This window comes from Parambassis ranga, chromosome 16 (assembly GCF_900634625.1).
Source record: "Parambassis ranga chromosome 16, fParRan2.1, whole genome shotgun sequence".
Classification (NCBI taxonomy): Eukaryota; Metazoa; Chordata; class Actinopteri; family Ambassidae; genus Parambassis; species Parambassis ranga.
In genome coordinates, this window is record NC_041036.1 from 6,150,290 (window position 1) to 6,174,438 (window position 24,149).

Consider the following 24,149-nt stretch of genomic DNA (forward strand, 5'->3'; position numbering starts at 1 on the left):
TGGAGTGATGTGTTAGGGAGTTGTAGTGCCAAGTGCCATTCTGCATTAACTCCACCACAGGTGTGCATATTGATTCAGCTTGCATAAGGTATGACCTCATGGAGCTGCAGCTGAATCAATACATCAAGTGTCCCAGAAACATGCCTGTGTCTACTGTGTCTGCTAATATTAGGATATGCAGGTGACGTCCCGAGATGCAGAGGGTAACTTGGGTTACATGCACTGAGTGGCAAAAAAGCTAGTTGATAATTTATGTTTTATAATCATTTATTAAAAACAACCATGGCAAACAGCTCTTTGTTTAAACAAAGTAAGGAAAGAACAGTTATATGAAGAATATTAATCACTTTTGCCTCTACTTAATACGTTTAAATGTTGTCTAATATTCATATATTATATATCAATATATAGGCGCTAATAATACACAGACTTATGGTGTAAGTAATGATAAAACATGTGTTTCCTGTACAAAGATCGGAAATAAATGAATACTCATTACTAAAATTGTGTTTGTTGCGTCGATATGAGTTCATATAAATCTCTGGAAATTTTGACTTTAATTTACTTCCTAGTCTCCATTGGAATTGCTTTTCCCTCCCTAATGTGTTTCACCTGTGTCTTATTACTGCTCCTTGTGTATTTAAGTCCTGTGCTCCCCTTTGTATTTGTCAGTTAGTCTGTGTAACCACCTCTGTGCTGCCCTGCATTACTCCTTTGTTTGTTCCTGCATTTGCTCTCTGTGTTTCCTCCTGTGCTACCACTGACACCGTGTTCATGTTTTGTGGTTGGTGTTTGTTCAGTTTTTTTGGCTTTTTGGATTTTATTTTCAATAAATTGTACTTTTGTACAAGCTCCACTCCCAGTGCCTGCACATACTAAAGCCTCGGCTCCGGCCTCTACCCCATTGCCTATACTTGCCAGCAGTCAAATCTGGGGTCCTGCCTGTGAGTTTAAACAAGCTCTTTGTCTTACCAAAGCCAGCTATCTCTACCTCCCTAATGGAGCTAGCTAACGTCTCCTTCAGCTGCGGTCAGAACCAGCTGATAGTCCGAAGTCTTCCACTTAGCGGGCTGGGCCCTCCTTGTGTTTTCCAGAGCTAGCTGGTTGTCCGAAATGTTCCACTGAGCCAACTTGGCCCTTCTCATCTGCTTTTGAACCAGCCAAAGGTCCGAAGTCTTTCACAGAGCTGGCTGGGCTTTCCTCATATATTCCTTTTCCTTGTGTTTCCTGATTTATTTTGAAAGTCTTGTCTTCCTTGTATAATGTGTTTCACCTGTGTCACCTTTCCTTGCACCGTATGTTATGTATGTAAGTCCTGTGCTCTCCATTGTCTTTGTCAGGTCTGGGTAGACACCATGTTTCCTCCCATGCTTCCAGTGACGCTGTGGTTGGATTTTGGCCCTTTTTCTTGTTTCTGATAGTTTAAGGTTTTTTGCTTTTTGAAATGGTATTTTTGTGTCTGAATTTGGGTCCTCCCTGAACACTAAAAACATAACAGTAAATGTCCCACTGCAAAGGAAACATCTTTTACAACAGATGTGCTCATGATGCCAAACATTTTAATTACATCACATCATGATGTGTGCAGATCCATATCAAATCAGCACCAGTGGATGGATTTGCTCCTGTCCCAGGTTATTTGGTCACACTGTCAGCAATCATGGGGTTTGAAATCACTGTTTCAGTGATTTATTTCTGTTTAGTTACTATGGACCATTCTCCTAAAAGACTCAAGATGGCAATGTTAAGCATGGATTCACTTAACACATTTTTAGACACTCATTTACAAACAAAACTTTTGTACACATTGCAGATTTAACAGCATCTGCACATTTAGTATGTTCTGATTAGCTTAAACATTTATTACAATAACCAACAGACCAAGATATTATTGTTGCATATATTTTGCTGAAAATGGGCAGAATACAGAAAGAGATGCTTGGATTAGTTTAGATATAGTGCCATCAATATTTTATTAAGGAAGCTATGGTATAAATACTGTATAGACAGTATATATATAGTATACTATACCTAAAATTCCAGTATCTGCCGGGCTGCATAGGTATTGGTTTATTTATGTTTGCTGGGATGGATTACTCATCTATCCCAGACAAATAAGAGTATGTATTATTGTATTAAAAACAAATGAATCTACTTGCTATACAGACTAAAACCTGCTTAAAATCCTAATGTGGAGTTCAAATCTCAATATATACAATTTATGATTCTGAAAACATGTACTGTACAGATGTTTTTTTAATGTTAAATAAATGACTGCATAATTCTGGTCTATTAAAGCCCAGAGCCCAACTAAACAGTAGTAATTGTCTCTTGTTCTCTCTCTCTCTCTCTCTCTCTGCTGGTCTCTGTTTTTCACTCTGTTGCCATGGCACCTCAGCGCCTCACCTCTTCAATCTGTTTTTGTGTTCTTATTAAAGGCTTCATCACCTGAACCCAAAGCAGCAGCAGGAACAGCAGCAGAACCTGAAGCACAAGATGAAGTCTTTGGTAAGAAGTCATAATACATTTCGAATTAGAATTTACATACATACATGCTAATGTCACCCTGAACTCCCTGGTGATACAGAGATATGCGTAATGTTATCTAGCAAGATTAAATCATTAATGTTAGTGTGCATAATCAGGGAACATTTTGTGCCACTCTAAACCATATGTCCACTCTCTAATCAACACATAAGAGTTTAATGGAGAAATGCATTAATTCATGTTGAATATATGCATGTAATCACAAAAATTGGAGCTGGTAACGCTCAGACTCTTTGCACATAATAACATTTAGACTCTTGGTAGATGTTTCTGCCAGTCTCACTGAAGTCTTGGTTGTGAGGCAGTGTGAAAAGCAGTGAAATGGCTTACCAAGACATCAGTGGAACCTGAAATGACAGCCTTAAATCCACATTGACACAGTAGCTTCTTTAACTCCGCTATCTTGACTCGGTATCTGTTTTTCCACCCTTTGGCAAAAATGAAATGAAACTTCTGCTTCACTACACTGACTCAGAAGCTGCTTAATCCTGAGTACTGACATTTGTTTGGAGGGAGCAGTCTGCCTGGTGAAAAGTTAGCTGTTAAAATGATGAATGAAACTCAAAGCCAAATATTTATTATAATTGGAAAACCTTAAAAGTTGGTGATCCACTGCTTGAAGTTTTCAGCCTATTCTTGCAGTTTTTCTGAAGTTTTTCCTTCCTGTGACATCCACTCTGCAGTGTGAAGGGACAGGGGTTAAAGAGGGCCTATGTAATACTGCAGATCAGCAGATGAGGGCAGAGTTTATATCTGCAACTTGGTGATAAACTGACTTATTTCAGGGGTAGATGTTTTTATTGATGAGGAGGAAAGAGATTATTGAAGCCAGAGGAAAATTGAGTTGAAAGTTCAGATTCTTTTTCTCCTGATCAAAGGTAAATCAGAATGTTTTTTTAAGCTCAATGCATGCAGATCAACAGGAAAGCTCAATCAAAGCTTAGCTGAGGCCTGTTTTCATGTAATCATCATCACCGCTGTCTCGTTTTTTTCTGTTGTAAATGGAACCATCAGTGTCTCTGAGGCTTCCTGTTGGCTCGTGTCAACCTTGATGTTAGTGACTGACTGCAGATGCTTTTTTTTACACTTACTGTATAATATGTGCTGTTGCCAGACTCACAGAGGCAAACACAAGCTTCAGATTCACAGTGTGCTGACCTCTCATAGTAGCCAGTTCATCCTCGGTATTAAAAAATAGTAAATTGGTGCTTCATTCACCAACAGAATAGAACCCTAAAGCCACATTTGCCTAGGCAAAGCATCAAACATCCAATTGAAAGTGAATGGAAGACAAATGCAGGCTGCCCCCCCCCCCTCTGTGTCAAGCTTGATTGTTTTCAAAGTGAGCTGAGGTCAAATACAGGAGATGGGATGGATTTGTTCACGTGTACTGCAAGTTGATGAACACTGTGCCCCAATGACTGTGCAGTTATATTTACCTAAAATATAAATAGCTGTTCATCAGGGTTAAAACCAAAATATTAGAATGAATCCAGTTCTATGTCTAACAAGATCCAGAGAAAAAAACAGTAGGTGGATTCAATCTTAGGTCTGAATCTGTGTACAAGGACTTAAATGATTAATAATTACAGTTTCACTGCAAGAGTATTGCCACTATCCTTGGTACTATTTGGCTTGGTTTAACCATATTTGACTCTAATTGTTCAGCTCACTACTCTTTAATGACAAACAACTGCTACGAAATGTAATTCTTACAAACGTCTACTGAAGACTGAAAAAAATGGCAAAATAAATGGACATGCAGGAATTTGTGATTTTTGTATTTCTAATCCATGGTCAGCATTTTATTGAATGATTACACAACAAACACAAAATCGATGAAGCAGCATTAGAGGGTGGAAGGCACTAACCCAGTGATTTTCAGAGGAAGGTCAATATTGATCTAATATTATGCAAAACTAATTTATCAGCCAAACAGAGCTATGCTTGTCTCTCTCTCTCTCTCTCTCTCTCTCTGTCTCTCTCTCTCTGTGCGTGTGTGTGTGTGTATGCTTGATTGGTTTTGTGTGCCCATATTGATGTCATGTCATGGAAGCTTGTTTGAGTATGTAATCATGCCTCCATGTGCAGTGCCACAGAGCCACCACTCTCTCTCCTGTTGTTCCCAGCAGGGATGTTCCACCTCGCTGAGGTGAAATTGATCCACTCAATGTGCTCCTTCTCCTGCAGATACAGTAATTAATGTCCACACTTGGCATTGATCAGTATGGAACAGACTTAGAGGGTCCACTACTGACAAAGATAATATCTCAAACAAACCACCTACAGGAAAAAAAAACTCAGCTACAGCATTCAGCTACATGCATGTCCATCTGAGTCACCTTGCTTACCTAATACTTCCGTTTTTTTATCAGCCCGACCTTTATATCAGTCATTTTTTACACTAATCTCCTGCTTAACCTCAGCTTCTTCACAGCGGTGCTCCTCGCAGCCTGTGATGAAAACAGGAATGAATTAGGAGGCAAGTGTGAGTGCTGATCTCTTTAAAATAGCAGGCAAGCAGCAGGCTACAACGTGATCTGCCTGCAACATGTGCAGCACTCACTTATGTTTACTGAGATCAAAGTGAACATCACTGAGCTGTAGCTCCATCTCTGCAAAGAGAAATAATTAGTTTGGTATTTAGATTGATTAATCTAGTACATGAAGACTGTGTATGAGGAAAACAAGCTGAAGAAAGAGATTTCGTTGAAATTAAGATTTCATAGGAGTCGCAAGTAAAAATCAAGGCTTCAGTCAAAGTTATATAGTTTTCTGTAAATATTCACTCAATAATCATGTCCAAACTCTGCTTTGATGCTTAATGTTTAACAGGTTCTTTGCTCAGTCAGCACTGCCTTTGGATAGTGTATAAAAATCTCATTTTCTTATCAGCCTCTAGGTCATTGCTGTGAGAATACTTTTCAAGCCCTCCTGTGACCTGTGCACCAAGGTTGAAGTAATTCAGTGTCATTAGGCTGACCTAGAGTGCAGGCAAAAGAAAAAAAAAGAGGAATTTCGACCAAATTGGCACAGTGTGAGTGGTTTATGAGAGGCAAGTCCACTGTCTTTCCCATTGGTGCGTGTTTCAGTGTCCCTGTCATCAGCAGGCGTCATGACTCATCCCGGCCTGTCCAGCGTACGGGGATGTCTCCATGCTGTACTTCCTGTTTGCACTGCTTTTTTTCACTAAAGGGCAAACACCACCATCAGCCGTGCGCCTGTTAAAAGCCCATTATGACTCCATTACCTGGACCTGGCCTGCAGCAGAGGCCCTGCTCTGCAAAACAGACCACCCCCCCTATCTATCTCTATGTCTGCCTGTTCTGTCCTGACTCTGTCTGGGTCACTGTTTCTTTACCAGCTCTGTGTGAACTCAGGAGAAATTAACAGCATTTGTAGACAAAATCCCAGGAGAGGCAGAGGAAAGTGGGGTGGACTTAGCAACGGTTGCCTGACCAACCACTTGGGAGGAAATAAGTTTAAAAGTAGCATTTACGCAGGGGTGTGTGCAGCCTATTCTTGTTTCTGCCTGATTGTTATGCAGGGTAAAGATACCGCTGCTGCCTCAAGACTACCAAAAAAGCTGCTGGACACTTTTTTTGGGGGATTAAGACTAATACCAGTTTCACAGCAGATAAACTCACAAGACAGCTATCAGATTCCTACGAATAGTGCATCCAAATGTCAGCGATCACATGGTTCTTTTTTTGTTTTTTTTTATCTTAGCATCTCCTCTAAATTTGCCATCCTTAAGATCCTTTCACCCGAATCCTGATAGGATTTGAGAGCAGTGTTCTTCTTAATCAAACTTGCAGTGCATTTCAACTTCACTTTCTTTGCTATCTTCACTGCCTATTCTGGGTGTAATTTGCAATTTGTAGATAGCGAGTGAAATTGTTGAAATACAATGGTATTGTCATTTTAAAATGTGCACATTCAAGGACACCGTTACGCTGTAAAGCTGTCAGGTTCATATAAAGTACACACATTTAAGTTGAAGAGGGTTTTGTTTTGTTTTCTCTCTGTGGGTCTCTTGGCTCTTTGTAATTAGCCTTTTTTTTATTCTCCTCTTGCACCCACATGCATGAAGAGGACTTTAATTAGCAGTCTGTTCTCATGGAGAACACTTGACTATAAAGAAAAGATACATTTCAATTGAGCAAAAGCAAATACCTATGAAAACATCTTATTATCTGTATTTTTCTTAAAACTCTTCAACTCTTCAAGTGTGGCTTCACCAGAGAGGAGAGACAGGAAGCTGATGAAAACTCAGCTGCGCCATGTCAGTGATGGCTCCTGAGTGAGCCCCAGGGGTGACGTCTTTCTTTATTCTTATTGCACATTGTCTCTGCAAAGAAACTCGCACTCACTGCCTGTGAGGATTTAATTTTGCTTGCTGCAGAAGACTGTGTTTGTGGATGTCAGCATGATGAGGCTCCTGGGAAAGTTGATACAATATATCTCTCCCCGGCTATAAGAGGAGCTTGGTGAGACAAAAAAAAGAAAGAAATCTTGCCAGCGAAGGCATGCATGGATATAATTGAATTGGAATGGGATCACTCCTACAGGGGGAAAACAAGTGAAGCACACTTCAGTTGCATGATTGTAATGGCAAATGCTTTGTCATTATGTTAAAACTAGATTTACAGGATGTAATTAGTCTTAGAATAAGGCCTTTCTCCCTTTTACAGTCTTACAGCATTCTTAGTTTCTGTCAAATTTCTAATCTAGTGGTGGCTAAAAAATCATCACAGAGTTAAAAAAAAAGATTCCCTTTGATCTCATAAAACTTCCAAATCTTTATCCAATATTTTAAAAAAGAGCCCAGTTATATGAAAGCTGTTCCACCTGTTATACTGCACCAGGTGTTTTGTTTCACAAATGTTCACTGTTCCTGCTTCCGATTTTCTACCCACTTACACACCCCTAGAACATGCTGCAGATAATATGTTAGAATCACTGTAATTATCTAGAGTGGCCACAATCAGCCTTGGCAGCCACGCTGGATCATGATGCAGTCACCCCTAGATTTTAGGAGAGTGACAGCATGCAGACGTTTAAAGAAAACCTTCAGATAAACAACGTAAAAGCACAGATCCATCCTGCCTTGTGTCAGCAATCCATGTTGATGGTGATGGTGTAATACAGTGTATAGGACATATTTTCATTGGGTGACTGAACCCACTTAAAAAGCTACAGCCCACCTGTGTGTTGTTTTTCTGGTCGACCATGTGTCACCGGTGTCAGGGGTGACATGAACCCCCAGACGCTGCAGGGTTGGTGCAGGGTCTAATATAATTATCAACCAAATGCATTGTTTATTAATGAGAATGTGTTATTTATGTATAATGTGGTGTGAACACATTCTTAAAATGGTGCGCAATTACTGCAGCAGATAAGATGAAAACATAAATGGCAACACACTTATGTTCTCTATTAGCATCAAAGTTAAACAGTGACATTATTTTCTGCCAAGATAGCCTCCAGTAATACTGTTAAATGCCAGCAGAAAGTGCTTTAGGCTCATTTATAGGCACTGACACTACTCTGTTATGGTTAAGTAAAGATTATGATATGTATTATGGCGCACAGCTTCTTGGAGACGGGGTTGTTTACTGCATTGCTTGGTATGAATGCATCAGCTTTTCTCCTCCACATCCCATCCAGTGCACTAAGGGAGTGTATTGTTTCCTGTGAAATCTCATCGGCTCCTACACAGGAACAGCTCCAACACTGTTCCATTATGTAGATGCACATAAATAGCTTTTCCCAACATTGAACTGCTGTTGGTAGAAAGGTCCTGTTATAGATTGTAACATACATTTATACAGTATTATTGCCCTACATAGTGCCAAAGATCTTTGAGAACATCTGATGTATAAGTACAGAACCTGATAGCGTTGTCTGACTGTGGGCTTTTATTGTGAAAATCTTATAGAGTTATAGAGTTTTGACTGACAGTCCTATCAGAGTGTAAACAAAACCAATAATTGGGTAATCAAAAGAGGCTCAACATTTCACAACTTGAGACCATTTCATGAAAGAACGCCAGATTGATTAGGTTATAGGCATAACATGATAAGGTTCTGTCCTCAGGAAGATCGCTTGTCACTCCAGATCCATCCCGTCTTAAGATCACACTTGAGCCTCTATCAGTAAAATTGAATGATTTTGCTCTGAGCTCTACTTATCACATATTTCAAACGCAATCCGTCTAATTGCAATTGGAAAACCTTCTGGTTATTCTTGAGATCTTAAAAGTGAAACAGGCTGTGTTAGATTGTATTGATTTGGTCAAAGCGTGCTGAGATTATTTAAAGTTCTTTTTTTTCGCTACTGGCCAATGGGGAGCAGGGGGGAGGGGCCACATCCACCACAAAAAGACATAGATCAAGCCATAATGAAAACAGATTGAGAACATCCATCCATCCATCTTCTATTACCCGCTTTGTCCTGCAGTGCAGGGTCACGGGGGGCTGGAGCCTATCCCAGCTAGCTTTGGGTGAGAGGCAGGGTAACACCCTGGACAGGTCACCAGTCCATCGCAGGACAACACACAGACAGACAACCATTCACATGCACACCTACGGGCAATTTAGAGTCACCAATTAACCTAGCACGTCTTTGAATGTGGGAGGAAGCCGGATTACCCAGAGAAAACCCACACAGGCACAGGGAGAAACTCCACACAGAAAGACACCAGTCACAATCAAACCGGGAACCTTCTTCAGAACATGCTCCTTGGAAATTACATCTCCCTCCACTGGGTTTTGTGCATATTTAATATCTATTTGCTTTCAGGATGATGGAGTTAATGTAGCACTGTGTGTGATACACAGCTGGATTTTCATTTACTTGCAAACACATAGCTCCCTGTGCTTTCTGCAGTAATGACTATATTTTTTTTTCCTTGCTTTGCTGGCTTCACCGTTTGTGGTAAACACTAAATGTAATAGTTTTTCAATCATGAAAAAGTTGGAGGTATCAGTGTTGTTTTTCTTTTATGGAATCTATTGAGGCCTCATCAGCACACCCCTACAGCTCCAGACAAACACCCTTGAAGATCAGCTTGTTGACTATGAAACTAAATAGCTACATTCAAGAGAGGTTTAACAGCTGTTATATTTAATAAATGAGAAATTATGTGGATTAATTTAGAGCTAAGCTCAAAAGTTTTCTTAAACTATTATTTCCATCTTGCCACTGGTATGCTCAGATTTGTTGTTTTGAATGAATGAGCGTTAACACCAGCCAATGTCAGAGAAGTGGCTTAGAATTTACCCTGTGTTTGTTGTGACACTTTTGTGTAGAAATGTAGAAAACTCTAGAAGGGACACACTTTCAAGCACACCTAAAATTGGAGCTCTTGGTTTGAAACTTACATTTTGCAAGCTGCAGGCTCAGGGTTGTTCACACACCATTGTTTTACCAAGGGCATTTTTTCTGTAGAACTCAATCTATACACACACAGAACATTTCAAGGCAAGCACAAAACCGCTTGCATAATGCAAGAAGGTCATTGAAAAGAAAACAGCATAAAACTTAGCATACGACTAAATTGCTGTTTCGAAGTCTCAGTTATGACTTGGTTATTTGAAATAATATGTCAAAGCAGTCCCACACATGATATCAGCTTTATTTCCGTGCCTTTAAAATAAATTAAACTATGTCCCCTTGGAGCAGTATGAAGAAAAAAAATCCTGTGAACGAAGACAATTTCAAACTTAATATGCTCAACTTGTTAGCAGACATTTGTTATGCAGTGCCATTAGCATTCAGTTGACGACCATGAATAATTCTCCAATGGGCCACCTTCTTTTTAGCTCTGGTCTGTTCTCCCTGAGGTTTTTAAGCATTCTTTTCACCAGCTAGAGTTTGTTTCCCACATAGTGTACAACTAGTTCATCACTGCTGAAAACTCTGGGGTTTTGCTGTTGCTCTTGTGCCCCTGATTGACAGGATGTGTGCAGGGAGGACCCAAATGCAGACTACTCCAAACATTTACCCAAAAGTGAGCTTTCAATAAAGTCCATAAACACAAAGACCAAACATCACAAAGTACCAACAAAAGAGCCAGAGGGGAAAAAACTAGGAACAAACCAAAACACATAAACCCAGAAATCCAACAGAGTAAACTGTGCAACAGTTTACAGAGGTGAGCAGACAAACTGACAAGGACAAAGGGGTGCACAGGACCTAAGTAACATGAGGACAGGTAAGACACATTGGGGCGGGGCAAGCAATCCTAACGGAGGGAAACGCAAGGAAGTTAAACACATGGGAAGGGAACACAGACTTTCAAAATAAAACAGGAAACAACAACAAACACATAAGGGAGGTCAGGAACAGAACTGAAAACAGAACTATGAAATGCAGTTCTACTAAAGTATCCAGGGAAACTAAAGGTTTACTAGAAAACAGTCATAACATGTGTACTATTGGCTATAAAAAGTCATTGATTAGAGCAGTTTTAAACAAATATTTTCAGATATGTCCATGTATGTTAATATGAATCATATAATTCACATGTTCTGTTTTAAATTTGCTGGTACATATTAATTATAGAAATAATGACATATAAAGTAATGCATGCAGCGGGGCTTTTTGCATGTAGGTTTTGATCAATATCTATTATGCATGTGTACTCCATACAGTCACAGAGATTGCAAGCAGTGCTGACTGTGCATACAACACTGTATTGAGAATATGTATGAGTTTAGACCTCTGCTTTGGATATAAAAGTGCACTAGCTCAGTCATTTGTCTCTGTAGCGGAGGCTGACTCTCGCTGGTACGGGCCCTGGCACTGCCAATGTGAAGCGCCTCCTCTGCTTTCCCCTCAAAAGCTCTGATTGTTAGAGGGCAGCATCCATCACTGGACCAGTGTTCTTTGGTTTGACACCATTGTTCAGTTTCTTCTTTTCTGTCCCCTCTCACCTTGCTTTCTCCCTTCTGATCTCTTCTCCTTTCTTTCATTTTCCCCCTCTTCTCATCTCTGATGGAGGAGTTTTGTCTGGTTCTCTCAGAAATGTGCAGGCTACACAAGTTGAACATCCTGCATCTGAGTTCACTACCTCTTCTCATGCACAATCTCTATGCATATCTGTTTGTGTGCCATGTTGTAAGAGATTGTGCCTCATGAGTTCAGGAGACCACGTCATCTGGCCTTGACCATCTGGCAGGACAATCACTGTGTGTGTATGCATGTGTTAGCAGCTGGGTCTGTGGCTACAAAAGTCCAAGGGGAGGGGATGATGGGTAACCAAGAGAGTACAAAAGTACTACCCTAGTTACTGCATCCCATATGTCAGACAAGATGAACCGGAGTCTTTCCCTCCTCTGAGGAGAACACAAACTCAAATTAAAGTGGAAGTGCAGCTGTTGTTGAGCACCAAGAATCTGGCCCTCCGGAAACATCCAGATTATCTCTGTGTCCAGTTTACACCTAGCAATACATCATGTCTGAAGCATCCTCAGCTTCAGTCCTGTCTGAAAGATGTTGCAAATGACCAAGATGTTAGTAACATGTATCATAATATGTAGTAAACTGCAGTTATGCATGTAACAAACTTGCTAGAGATGCGGATGTATGTGTGAAAGTTGAACTGTGACTAACAAGAGAAATATTCTATGCATTCAGCCACACTAAGATTCAACAAATCTTGACAATAGACACATTGTTTTCTCCTCAAAGGATGGATCACTGTTCCTCACTGCTTTATGGGTGTGCCTGTTTATATAGCTACCTAGATTAGGAACAGAGAGAATTGATTGTCAGTGGCAGTATGAGCTGGACCTGCAATATCAGAGTCCACCACAATCTATCCTTCCCCAGTAAATTAAGTTGTCCCATATCTGTGTATTTATTGGCATTTGTTTGGCTGCAGTATAAAACTTCACTCTCCTGCTGGGTTGAAATACTGAGGAAGCAGGAGAGAATTGTTTTCTGGCACATAAATACATTGCAGCTTGTCCCTTCTGGGACATAACATACATATATTCTGAATATAGTGCTGTTTGCTGTAACATTAGGGAGAAGAATTCCAAGTGTAATGTCTCTGAATGCTGAAGCTTTTGACACAAGTACCCAGCTGGCTTACCACTCCAGAACATTAGTCATGTCCACTGCCGTGTTGAAATGTGCATATGTTTAAATGTGTTTTGGTCTCAGAGCAGTACGCTGGTGGCAACAACCCAGGCTGAGCTCTATTCTTCTAGTGTGCTGCCACCAAGCATCATAGTAGAGACGTCCATTCATACTGGCTGCCAGTAAAAACCTCATCCTGCACAAACATAAGCAGTAAAACAGGGAGCAGTTGACCTCAAATCACAATATAATGCACACTTAGTGGGAATTATGAGTGTTTTATTAATGCTGGCAAAGGGCCCAGTTTTGGCTTTGGCTTTGGAACAAATGTTAAATTATGGTCAGCAGATACTCTTAAATTTAAAGGGTCATTTATTGGTGCTAAAAGTAGGGGGGTTGAGACTGCCAACACTCTACACACCCTTACATTGATGTGAAAATGAACTGCTGCAGTGCTTTGAATGGCTGATGGGATTAGGCATGAATAAGCAGATGAGCAGGTGTTCCTAATTGTGTTTTACACCTTGTCCCTTATACAGACGCAGAGTGTAGCTTCTAAAAGCTGTAAGAAGAATATCTCATGTTCCAAACAAGTTTTAAGAGGATAATATGATTAACTCACTCTGAACATGTCAGCTTAGGATCAGGGAAATTGTCCTTATTTTCTGACATTTTAAAACCCAAATAATTGACTTGGGGGGGGGAAAAGTAGACAGATAAATTCAGAGTGAAATAAATTAGTTGCAGCTTGAATTATTCAAATGGACATTTGATGTGATTGCAGCATTGTTATCTTAACAAATACAAGCAAACATAAACAGCCAGGATATCTGATCATTCTTTTTAAAAAAAAAAAGCCACTCAAAGGCAGATCTGGGCTTTCATTACATGTGGTGATGTTAGCATCAGAGCTAATAAATAGAGCAGCATCTCTGAGACCACTCTGTGTAATGTGGTGGAGACTGCAACACAGACTAATGTTAGAATGGCTCCTTCTTTGTGATCAGGTGCTTTCTGGTATTTATTTGACTACATAATTTTCCTGTTAAAAGTCACAGCTAAAGGTAAAGTAGAGGTCAGAATCACCGCCTGGGTTGTAAAGGAGTGGTTCTGCTGGGGTTATCTTTCCCCCCCCAGGACAATCTGTGGAGGACAAACGTCCTGAATGCCATTTGGAGTTTTAATAAACAGAGAGCGGCTTTTTTCTGCCAAGCTTGTGGGTGCTTCAGATCCACCATGAATGCAGTGGCAGAAGGATTTTTGCCCCTGGGTAGGAGGGTTGGTTCGAGGCCACATAGCGATGGATGTTTTTTTCAGAGGAATGCTTCCCGTGCCTCTGACCCACCACAGTAATTGTTGTTGTCTGAGATGATGGACCACACATCCTCATCACACCGAGGGAGAGGAGGAAAAATGAGGAGATTGAAGCCCACTCACTGCATACTTTGTGCGCTCATAGATGCTGAATTTCAGAACAGATCAGACAGGCGGTTTGTGGTGTCTTTATCTGACTATTTAACCTGGAACATGCAGTAGACGGAGACAGAGGTGGTGATGGTAATTGTTCTGGGCACAACAATTAGAAATTTCCAAGGCGGTAGATCACATCAGTTGTACCCTATAATTTCACCAGAATTATCGGACCATCTCAGTGCTAAAGTTGTCATAAGGACATCATGGAGTTGCCATGGTGAATCAATCATGATGCTATTATCTGACCTCCCCCAGAGTGCGATAATGTCTTGGCTACATTATGAGAAAATATATTTTGCATGAGGCCAGTGTCTTTTGCTGGAAATAAAGGCAGACATCCAGAAAAATATATCTGACTGAGCATGCTTAGCAGAAACTGACCTTACTGACTTCTTCGCTGGTGGTTTAAGGACCCCCTCAGCTAAACCAGTGACGGACGGGCTTAAGAAACTCCCATTATCTTGGGAATTCAACTCATGAATAAACCCTGTATTTATAAAAGGAGCCAACAAATTGAAGTGAGCACGCTCCTCGCAGACCCTTGTGCCTCTCTCTGCAGGGCCATGCGTCAGACTGTTGGATAATTGGCCCTTAGTGTTGTTTACAAGTTGTGCTGCTTTTGCATAACCAGTATTCCTTGAAGTGCTAGAGGAAGAGGAGTTTTTTTGTAACGTAGCAAAGGACTATAGACAGAGAAGGGGAAAAAGAAACTTGCAGCATCATAGCTGACTGAAGTATGACACAAGCTGCTCAGTTTTTTAAGTTCTCCCTGCCGTATATCCAGACATTATGTGAAACAGAGTCCTAACCTCATCTGTGAGCTGTCACTGTGAAACTGAGGGGGGGGGGGGGTGCAGCTGTCAGATGACTTCAAGTCCTCGCTGAAAACATTTACGACAAGATTAGTTTGCGAGTTGTCATGCTGAGTAGCACAGACAGTTGCAATTAATGAAAATGGTTAGGTGTTCTGAGGGTTTTATTAGGCTCCATAAGGTGCTGATTGATTCCCCGACTCATGGCAGGTGTTATCAAACCAAAGTGAAGATTGGTGAAGTCAGGGAGGAAACAAGTCAGTCTGTGATTGACTATTTAAGACCTAGAGCCAAGGCCATTACTGAAAAGTGCAGCTGTCAGTGAGTCCAGCTTTTTAAACTGCGTAGCCTTAGAGGATTTACCTGTGTCCTAATTTTGTCTGGGTTATCTGATGGGAGTCATCGGGCATACTAAATGAAGGAAAGGAGAAATACTGGAATTATCAGTGAGACTATCACAGATAACTAGTGGCAGCTGTGTGAGGACACGTAGATACCCACAATCCAAAAAAGACCTTGCCAACAAGGACATCTTGTCCCCCAAGCTTCATTATGTTGCATGCTGGGGTTTTGTATTTCATTAATTACACTTCCATGTGATACAGTTTTTAAGGATGCTGTCCTAATTTGCACTAATTAATATGGATTGTGAATGGCAAACTTAATAGAACAGCTGTTAGAGTCACACTTTTTTTGTTCATGGAGCTGAAACCTTTATCTAAAGCAACTTAATAAACATTTGGCTGTTGGATTTGCAGGTGAATTACAGCAAAGCAGAATACAGGGAGCAGGCAATCATTAGCTGATCACAATCACAGTTAAAGGATCATTAGTGTGTTATTGAAGAGATTCTCAGTGAAAACACCCGAGTTATCTGATACAGAGAGTATACTGTGGGTGGTAATGAGCACAAATAACAGTCTTATCTTCACCATGCAGGTAAGTAAGTTGTCTAATTTACAGAGATTCAATAAAGAACTGAAAGGTAAATAAAACAATGATAAATCTAATAACAATAACAATGCATCTGTGTCGGTGTGGCGGCGCAGGAAAACATCTAGGTTTGAGTCACTTTGTCATTTATTATCCTTCATCATTAGGAGGCTGAAAGTGTGTGCATGTGTGTGTGCGTGCTTGTTTTTCCATCAAAGAGCACAGGCTGGAGAGTGAGCTCTGATTAGCTTCAAATGCCAGAGTATTGATCCTATAATCACTAAGTCAATGCATTGATCAGGCAACCCTGTCACTGCTCCACACATGTATTAAGGCCATTGAGATGTCACAAATTAGTGTGTTATCTTATTTTAGGGCATGTTATACAGTTTGATTTATGGGCTGTGATGATGTGTTAATCAGAACCAGAATGCTTTTTTTCCTTCTCTATAATTTGTATTTTATTGGTATTTATTAGCCGATGGCAGCACCAGTGGGGTGACAAAAGAGAGCAAATAGATGATGGATGATGGAAATGTGAGAGGACTCATGGGCATGCCACTAAAGGCTAGAAAACAGCAGCGCTCTTATTTATTCCCCTCTTGTGTTGCAGAATAGCAGCCACAAAGGAACAGCAGAGAGGGAACAGCATTGTAAATTCAAGTATTTATTAGAAATTATGAGTTTTATTTCTTTACTGTAAGCAGATAAATGAGTTGGAATGTGTTGCCCTGATTTCACGAGGCTATGCCACTGGGGAGGAGAGTATCGTTTCAAAGTAAACAGAAAAAATCAAATCAGGATTTAGCATATATTTCACCACCCCCGTACCAGCTGCTGCAGGATTCTTCTTTTTGTCCTCTGAACCTAGTTCTTAATGACAACGGGGATATCTCTCAGCCTGTCGGATGCCTGTTCCATGGTGGATGAAAAGCTCAACTTAAAAGTTTTTGCACAGTTCATAGTTTTATTTTAACCAAATGAGCTGGGCTGACTGGCTTATTCTGCAGCAATCCCTCTAGATCCAAAAAACACATCGAACATGCAGAGTGACTCTTTAATGAGCCCTACTGCCAGCAGAGAGATCACAAAAACCAGCTTTTCCCTCCGGTGAGTGGCAGGTCACACTGTCTGCCCACCAACTCCACAGTCATTTGAAAACACAACAGCAAGTCATGTCCTTTTTTTTTTTTTTTTTAAACACAGTTAAAGTTTTCAAGCCAAAAAAGTTAGTAAAGTAAGTAAAAATCCAGCAAATGATGAAGAGGAAGAGTTATCGAGAAACCACAGCGTTCAGTTAATGGCATTGATCGTTGTATTGCAAAGATGTCCAATCTGGTACTTAGCTTTAAACTAATTTGTTGGATTAATGAATCTGTACCAGGACTTCTATTTAAAGTGGGAATCTGTAAGAATTTCCATGAAGTGCATGTCTGATAAGTCATTATCTTGTGCCAGATTAGTTTATGGCCCACCAATGATAGTCCCTGCATTTATACGGCCCGTTCACACTGGAGAAAGTCCATCCAGCTAGAGTAGGATTGTATCTGGATAGCCTTTAAACTGGATACGTTCAGACCTATTTTCAAATCTGGCTATCACACACGTGTGTCCTCGCTCAATCCGGCTTAATCCAGTTTATCTGTTGTCCTCCAAACAGCTAGGTGGCGCCTCGTAATATACAGAGTCCGTTCAGGCCGCAGTAGGGCCGTGTGTGCTGTGTTCTTTCCTTTTTTTGGTTCAAAAAGCTGTTTATTCATTTGTAGCCCTGTCAAAAATAAACTCGCTGTGCACATTTAGTAAGATAAAGCTGGCAGGGCTGTATGTGTGAACAGTAACGTCACTGGACATTTGTCATTGCCTGTGTGTTGCCTGTACCTGAATAGCCATGATATTTATGCACATTCAGTTTGCACTGCAACTGCTTTACCATTCAAGACGGCGGGCCGATCGGGTTCAACAGGTTAAATGAATGTTCCCATAAGTTCAAAGGGGTGCATATTAAACAGAGGTCAAGGGGTAAATGTATGGTAAAATTAAAAAAAACTGTGTTAACATTTGATGAAAATAAACTTTGCGAACAGAGAATTTTGCATTGGAATAGCCTTTAAAAGATTTTTCATGCCTTTTTTAAATGTAATTGAATGTCTGAGAAATAACCTGAAATTATTAAGATTTAAGTAGCACAAAAGAAAGCTCAATGGTAGCAAGACAGCTGCATAATTAAGCATTTTTATTCCATCATGTAATTTTACAGGAAAGGATAATTTCATTACTTACATTTTGACCTGCACGCTTTTGCTAAAAGCAGCAACAAAGGAGTAAAAGAGCTGAAAAGCAGCATGAATGTATCTCAGAGGTGTAGACAAAGTGTGTTAAGAACATTTTGTTTTTTTCCTCTCAGGGCCTTAATGACTCGGACAAAATGCTGCAGGTGGGCGTCGGGCAGGCACACACTGCATCAGCCTCACTTCAGGATAATAGTAGCGGGCTAAACAGTGTTTAGACAAAGGTGCATTTGGAACACTGAATGTGTTTATGATAAACAGCCCCCCCCCCCCCCCCCCCCCCCCCCCAGCTCTAATTCTTCAGACGTCTCATCCTCAATAAACTAAATTATATTTGCATTCTCATCTGCATTTGATAACTTGACAAACAGCCGGAAGGAAAATATATAATAAGTTTAAGGATTCACTCGATGTTCTGATTTAGAAGTTGTTCCGTCTAAATGTGCGACGAATGAACGTTCTAAGTGGAAGAAAGCGCTGCTGCACCCACAGACAGCAGCCTCGCAGCTCTCCAGGCCACAGATCAGATAAGTGTCACCGTGCATTGGGGTTGAAAATCCATACTTATAGGAGTTATTTTAGTGACACTGGGCCCTTTGTTTCTCTGCGATAACTATGCAGCTCTGACAACAGAGCACTGTTTCAGTCGGTATTAGCATGCAGATTCTCTGGTGTAGTGCTACACCATTTCTGTCAGTACAGTGTGGATATTGTTTTGGGAGGGAGGAATGCACTGGATGTCCTCTGCTGTGGGAGCAGGCCAGGGTACTTTAAAGGATTAGCTGTCAAAGTGGACCTTGCAGGAACCCATGCACCTTACACTTTCATTTTAGTAGCACTAATATGCTCTGAAGTGGATCCCATCTCCACTTGGAGATGGGGTCTAATGCATTACGTTGGGGTGACTCGGTTATATAAATAGTGCAAGTTTAAGATGTCAGGCAGAGTTCTGTGTTGTGAAAAGAAATGGTTTCCCTAGTATTGATTGTTTTACTGTATAATACTAAGCTGTGCAGGCTGGGATTAGTGAGCCCAGCCCCTGCAATATTCAAAAGTCTGAAGAACACAGCAGGTGATTGTGACCTGAGACAAAGGTTTTTATTGAACACCCTCCAATTCATCACATCTTTAAATCTCACTTTTCCACCTCTTCCAGCTCAGCAGGTATACTTCATTACAGCTTAACTTTAAAATCTTAGCCGTGCTGCAGCAGGAAGGGGCTGCACTTGTCAAAAGAGCCCATTGTGCTGCTGCGGTTTGTTGTGTGCCATGCATTGCCCAAGCCCATAAGATGACCCCTTGTTGTTTCTGCGCAGGCCTGGGTGAGGCAGATGCGAAACAGAACAATGGCTGCATCTCGGAGAAGCCGGCGGTGACTGACTCCACGGGCGCTGAGGGCCCCCACCAGCTCTGGACCTCGGCCAGCACAGCTGACCCTGACGCCGCCATACCACGCCCCCACCTGGTCCGCCTCTTCTCCCGAGATGCCCCGGGCCGAGAGGACAACACCTTCAAAGAGCGACCCTCCGAATCGGATGAGCTGCAGACCATCCAGGAGCACAGCGGAGCGGCTTCAGAGTGCGGGACGGAGAGCCCCGAACAGGACCTAGAATAGGCTAGCTTTTTTTTTTCTCCCCTCCCTCTCCTCTCTTTTCTCTTTTTTCCTCCTCTGTTCCTTTTGCTCTCTCATTTATAAAGAGAGAGGCCACACACATTTTTGACAAATACAAATAAACCACCAACTTCTACTACACAACCATGGCATCCGCAAGCAGCTCCGCACAGGCCGCCTTCGGGCTGGGCCGGAGGAAGAAGAATCCCGGCCTCCTGGATCAGATTGGGAAGTTCTTTGGAGGGGACAAAAAGAGGAAGGGCAAGGTGAGGATGCGAGGAGAATCATGTATCTCAGTTCATTCTGCTGATTCACTCCCAGAACCACTTTTTACTTCTGATTCTTTAAGAGTCTGTTGCCATATATTTGTCACGTAGTTTGGTTTTTACTGTTGTTTTTTTTTATGGTAAACCAAAGTCTGCGTTGTCCTGCGATTCACATTATCTGGCTGGTGTTTAATGGATCGACACTGGATAAATGACTTTGGGTGGGGTTAGTGTTCTGTTTTATTACCAAGAGGCTGTGATTTTGAATCATTTAGGGGATTCAGTTTCTTGTTTTATTTTGAATGGTACTGATATTAGTAGCATCTTCCTCCTCTTGTTTGAGTGCATATATCTGTAGATGTGATGTTATGCCAGCTGTGTCTCAGTTCAGGTACTTCTGTAGGTGATTATGTGCAGAGGCGCCAGGCTCTCTGCAGAGAGTTCCTGGATCTTCTTTGTAGAGAGTCTCTCTTTGATTTTCCAAACATCTGTGATGACTCGGCCGCAGGGAGGTACTTCACTACTGTTTGCATGGTACCGCAGTCTGCTAAGTCACTTTCCACATTAATGACCACATTATGCTATAAATGATCAAAGAAATATGAGATGTATATGAACATATAATGATATACTGTATATATATATTTTAGAGTAGGAGCTTATAATCATCCCCTGTTTGGGACTAAAGCTTGCATCATGTTAATAAGAGGCGTTTGAAGCCTGTATTGCTTTCTAATTGCTTTGTACTGTGGTGTCGTCAGGATGCCAGCAACCATACTTTGGCGCAAAACATATAAAGGACCGGTTTGTATTGTTGGTTTACTGTAACAAAAGTTCCATTTGGCACAAGCCAGTTTAAACGAACTGCTGGCAGACATGATGGACTGCTTGGCACAGGGATTGAGATACCAACTTCCCTGGCTGTATATCCGATAAACTGTGCCCTCTGGAGGTGGTGGTGATGAAATTTTAGCTTTAGCAGATGATGGAATATTTTGCCCTAAAGTCTAGCCTGACCTTATTTTTTTCTTTTTATACTTGGTTGGTGTTGGTCCTGACAACACCACAGCAACAAGCTGAGCCTAAAAATCAGAAAGAGAAAGAGAGAGTGAATCCATATGCTCCATCATTAGCCTCATCTGCTCGCCCTGACAACAGTCCTAATCACTGATAATGGTTCCAAAATGTTACAGTGAGATCAATTCTATGGGCAAAAATAATACATATATATTCTCTCTGATTATGAGCTTCTTCTTTTTAAACAGAGTCCAGCTTTCCCTAACCCTGCAGAGCTCTAATCAGAGTGCTTTGGCAATGTAATTGCAGAGAAATCAGAGCAGCATGAAAATATGCATCTCTCCCACGCCTTACGCCAACTATATGAAACAGCGCTCAGCGCTAGATCCAGGATATAGAGATGATTTCATGTGTGCCGTGAATCATCGCTTCAGATGTTATTCAGGGAAAAATGTCAACAGAACAAATTCCAAGGCGTTCATTTAGCATCGCGCCAGCGACCAATTTGCTGCAGTATTTGATTTCCTTGTTTTTTTTTTTTAATTTATGTTTATTCTCCATACCGATGACAAGTTTACAATAACATTATACAAAATATATATATTTATGTATTCACCGTGGATTTGCCTTCAATGGAAGAGTGCTATCATCTTGTGTAAATGACAGACAGGTTCACCCCACCTCTGCTGCCTCTAGCAAAAAAGAAACCTGCACTAACTTTCTGCTGCAAAACACTTATTTTTCCAGAAACGATTACATTATGAAGAAAGTTATTTTTTAGCATAAATTCTTCTGTAACCCGCCTGTCTGTGTGCACAGGCTCTCCACAGACGTACTTAATTCAAACTTCTTGGCTGCAGTATTAGTAGGAAAGATTGTGTCAGTGTTGGATTATGCATGCTTTTACACACACATCCCTTTGTGTCTGATTCATTTTTGTTTTCTTTTACAATTCTTTTTAAATCTTAAACCCGAGTCTGGGATTTGAGAAAATGTTAAAACGGTACGCGAGAGATTTTTTTCTTTCTTTCAATCAAGTTGTGAGATGAAGCCAAAACAAAAAGACGAACTCTGGTCTCAGGACACGAGCAGCAAAAGTGCATTTGTATGGTTTTTGATGATTTACTAATTAGAGCGGGAGATTAAGTTTGCATGAACTTCAGCTAGTCACACGTAAAACAAGGACTTGTAAAGAACATTTGTAACATGAGTGCAGGAGTGATTACTGCACGGGAGAACAGCTCTCAGTCCAAACCAAAACATTTGTGCTACTGTACTCTAACCCCAGTGTCTTGGATGGAGAGCAGGGTGGTAGTGGAGGCGGCTCTGACACCACCCTCTCACATCAGTTTGCTCACCTCAGGTTCACGTGTCTTTAACCTAGTCTGGTGGAACCAGCTGCTGATCTGCTGTTTTGTTTTTTTGTAAACACCTTCAGCTCTGCAGTGCAGTGGACACTTGTGACTGGTTGTATCTGTTGTGAGCGGTTGACTTATTCCTAACCTGATCCTGTTTGCAGCTTCTTCTTCTTTTTTGTTTTTTTTTTGAATTACTGCTTAAAATTAAAACTATTTAACAACAACCCTGAGCGCTGTCATTGTTTTGTTTTAATCTGGCTTGCTGTCTGTCTCTCTGTATTGTTTTTTTTTCTTCACTTATACAAGCATGATTATATCATGTTAACAGCTCTGCTAACAATTCACCAACAGCGGTTTGTGATGACTCCAGCACTAAAGTGGGTTTTCTGGTCAGAACTTAAAGACAAATTAATAAAATCCACAGTTCGGTGTATCAATCACATAAAAATACCGCAAACTAAAAGGAGTAATCAGTGAAGGTTTAATGGAAAGCAGAGCTACTGTTTATCTCCACTCTGATAGAAGCGAGTAATGGATGAGTGCCTTGTCTTGTTTGCTTGTGTGAGCCTGAAGATAAAAAGGGAAGAGAATAAAACACCTTTCACTCTTCCCCACGCAGTTTATCGACCAAAGGAGGGCACAATGAAATTCATTCCAGATCAGAGAGTTGTAAAGGAATGTGCTATAATGAAATTTGTTTGTGGGTCTCATTTTAATACTTATTCATTTCATACTCAAAATGCAAACAGCCATGTTTATATTTATCTCATCTAGTTAGTTAGTTCAAAGAACATGTACAGTCAGTTAGCCTGGCACAAGACTATAGCTTAATGAAAACAAACGCACTGTTTAGCCTTTTTTTTTTGGACAGCTGTGCATGATAATGAAATTTAAATGCAGGCTGCAAGTAATTGATACAGCAGAATTAACAGTACGTCAGCTTTATCAGTCACACCTGACAGAAGGCAGCGTGTACGTAGACTGGGAGAAAAATTAAAAGTGTAAATATTGCTGGAGCATTTTCCCCTGCGGGTTTGTGTCACAGCTGCTTAGCATTTAATCTGGGACTTCTTTAGGGACTGTGTGGAAAATATTAGGAGGGCAAGGAGAGCAATTAGACGTCATGTTGCTGTCAACAAGTAAACCGGCTCATACTATAGAGCTGCCCGTTATTCCTACCCAGCACCCATAGGGGATGATTGATAAGTACGTAGCCTAAGGTGGAAAGATTCCTAATTTTGTGATATTTTGAAGAAGGTGTTTCATAAACCATGCATCCCTTGCTTTACAGCCACTGTATAGTTTCTGTGGTTACCATGGTTACAGAGCAGGCTATACATTAAATACAATAAAATGCGGCAACAGGAACCACAGCAATCTGCATGCAAGTTAAAAATAATCAACAAAGCAACAAATAAAAAGCACCCTCCCCATAAATAACTGTGATTTTAATGATATGAATGGTAGCACAGAGTGAAGGCTCGGGGGGTGAAGCAGAGGTTGGCACCAGTCTATAACTGAGCTAATAAACTATAATATATAATAAAGGAATAAATTAAGCTGGGGCACGGTGATGTTTTCTGTCATTCAGTAAAAAGATCTACCAACAGAAGACTTGATGAATGCTAAATTCGGAGAGGTGAGGTGAAGGAAGTCTGAACTACTGACACTATGATGTGCGTGATTTCTCCTCAGCACAGTATTAATTATTGAGCATCATCTATAATGAAGCGGATTCGTCGCAGTTTGTGACC

At 40.8% G+C, this 24,149-nt stretch overlaps 1 protein-coding gene across 1 annotated transcript in view; it reads left to right on the forward strand.

The window, feature by feature from the left end:
• Window positions 1-24,149, forward strand: part of LOC114448344 (myelin basic protein-like) — a 52,736-nt gene that overhangs the window by 19,629 nt on the left and 8,958 nt on the right. The window contains exons 3-5 of the mRNA XM_028425254.1: window positions 2,439-2,508; window positions 19,459-19,752; window positions 19,875-20,020. Of these exons, the coding sequence (XP_028281055.1) occupies window positions 2,439-2,508; window positions 19,459-19,752; window positions 19,875-20,020 (510 nt within the window). The remainder of the gene's footprint in view (window positions 1-2,438; window positions 2,509-19,458; window positions 19,753-19,874; window positions 20,021-24,149) is intronic.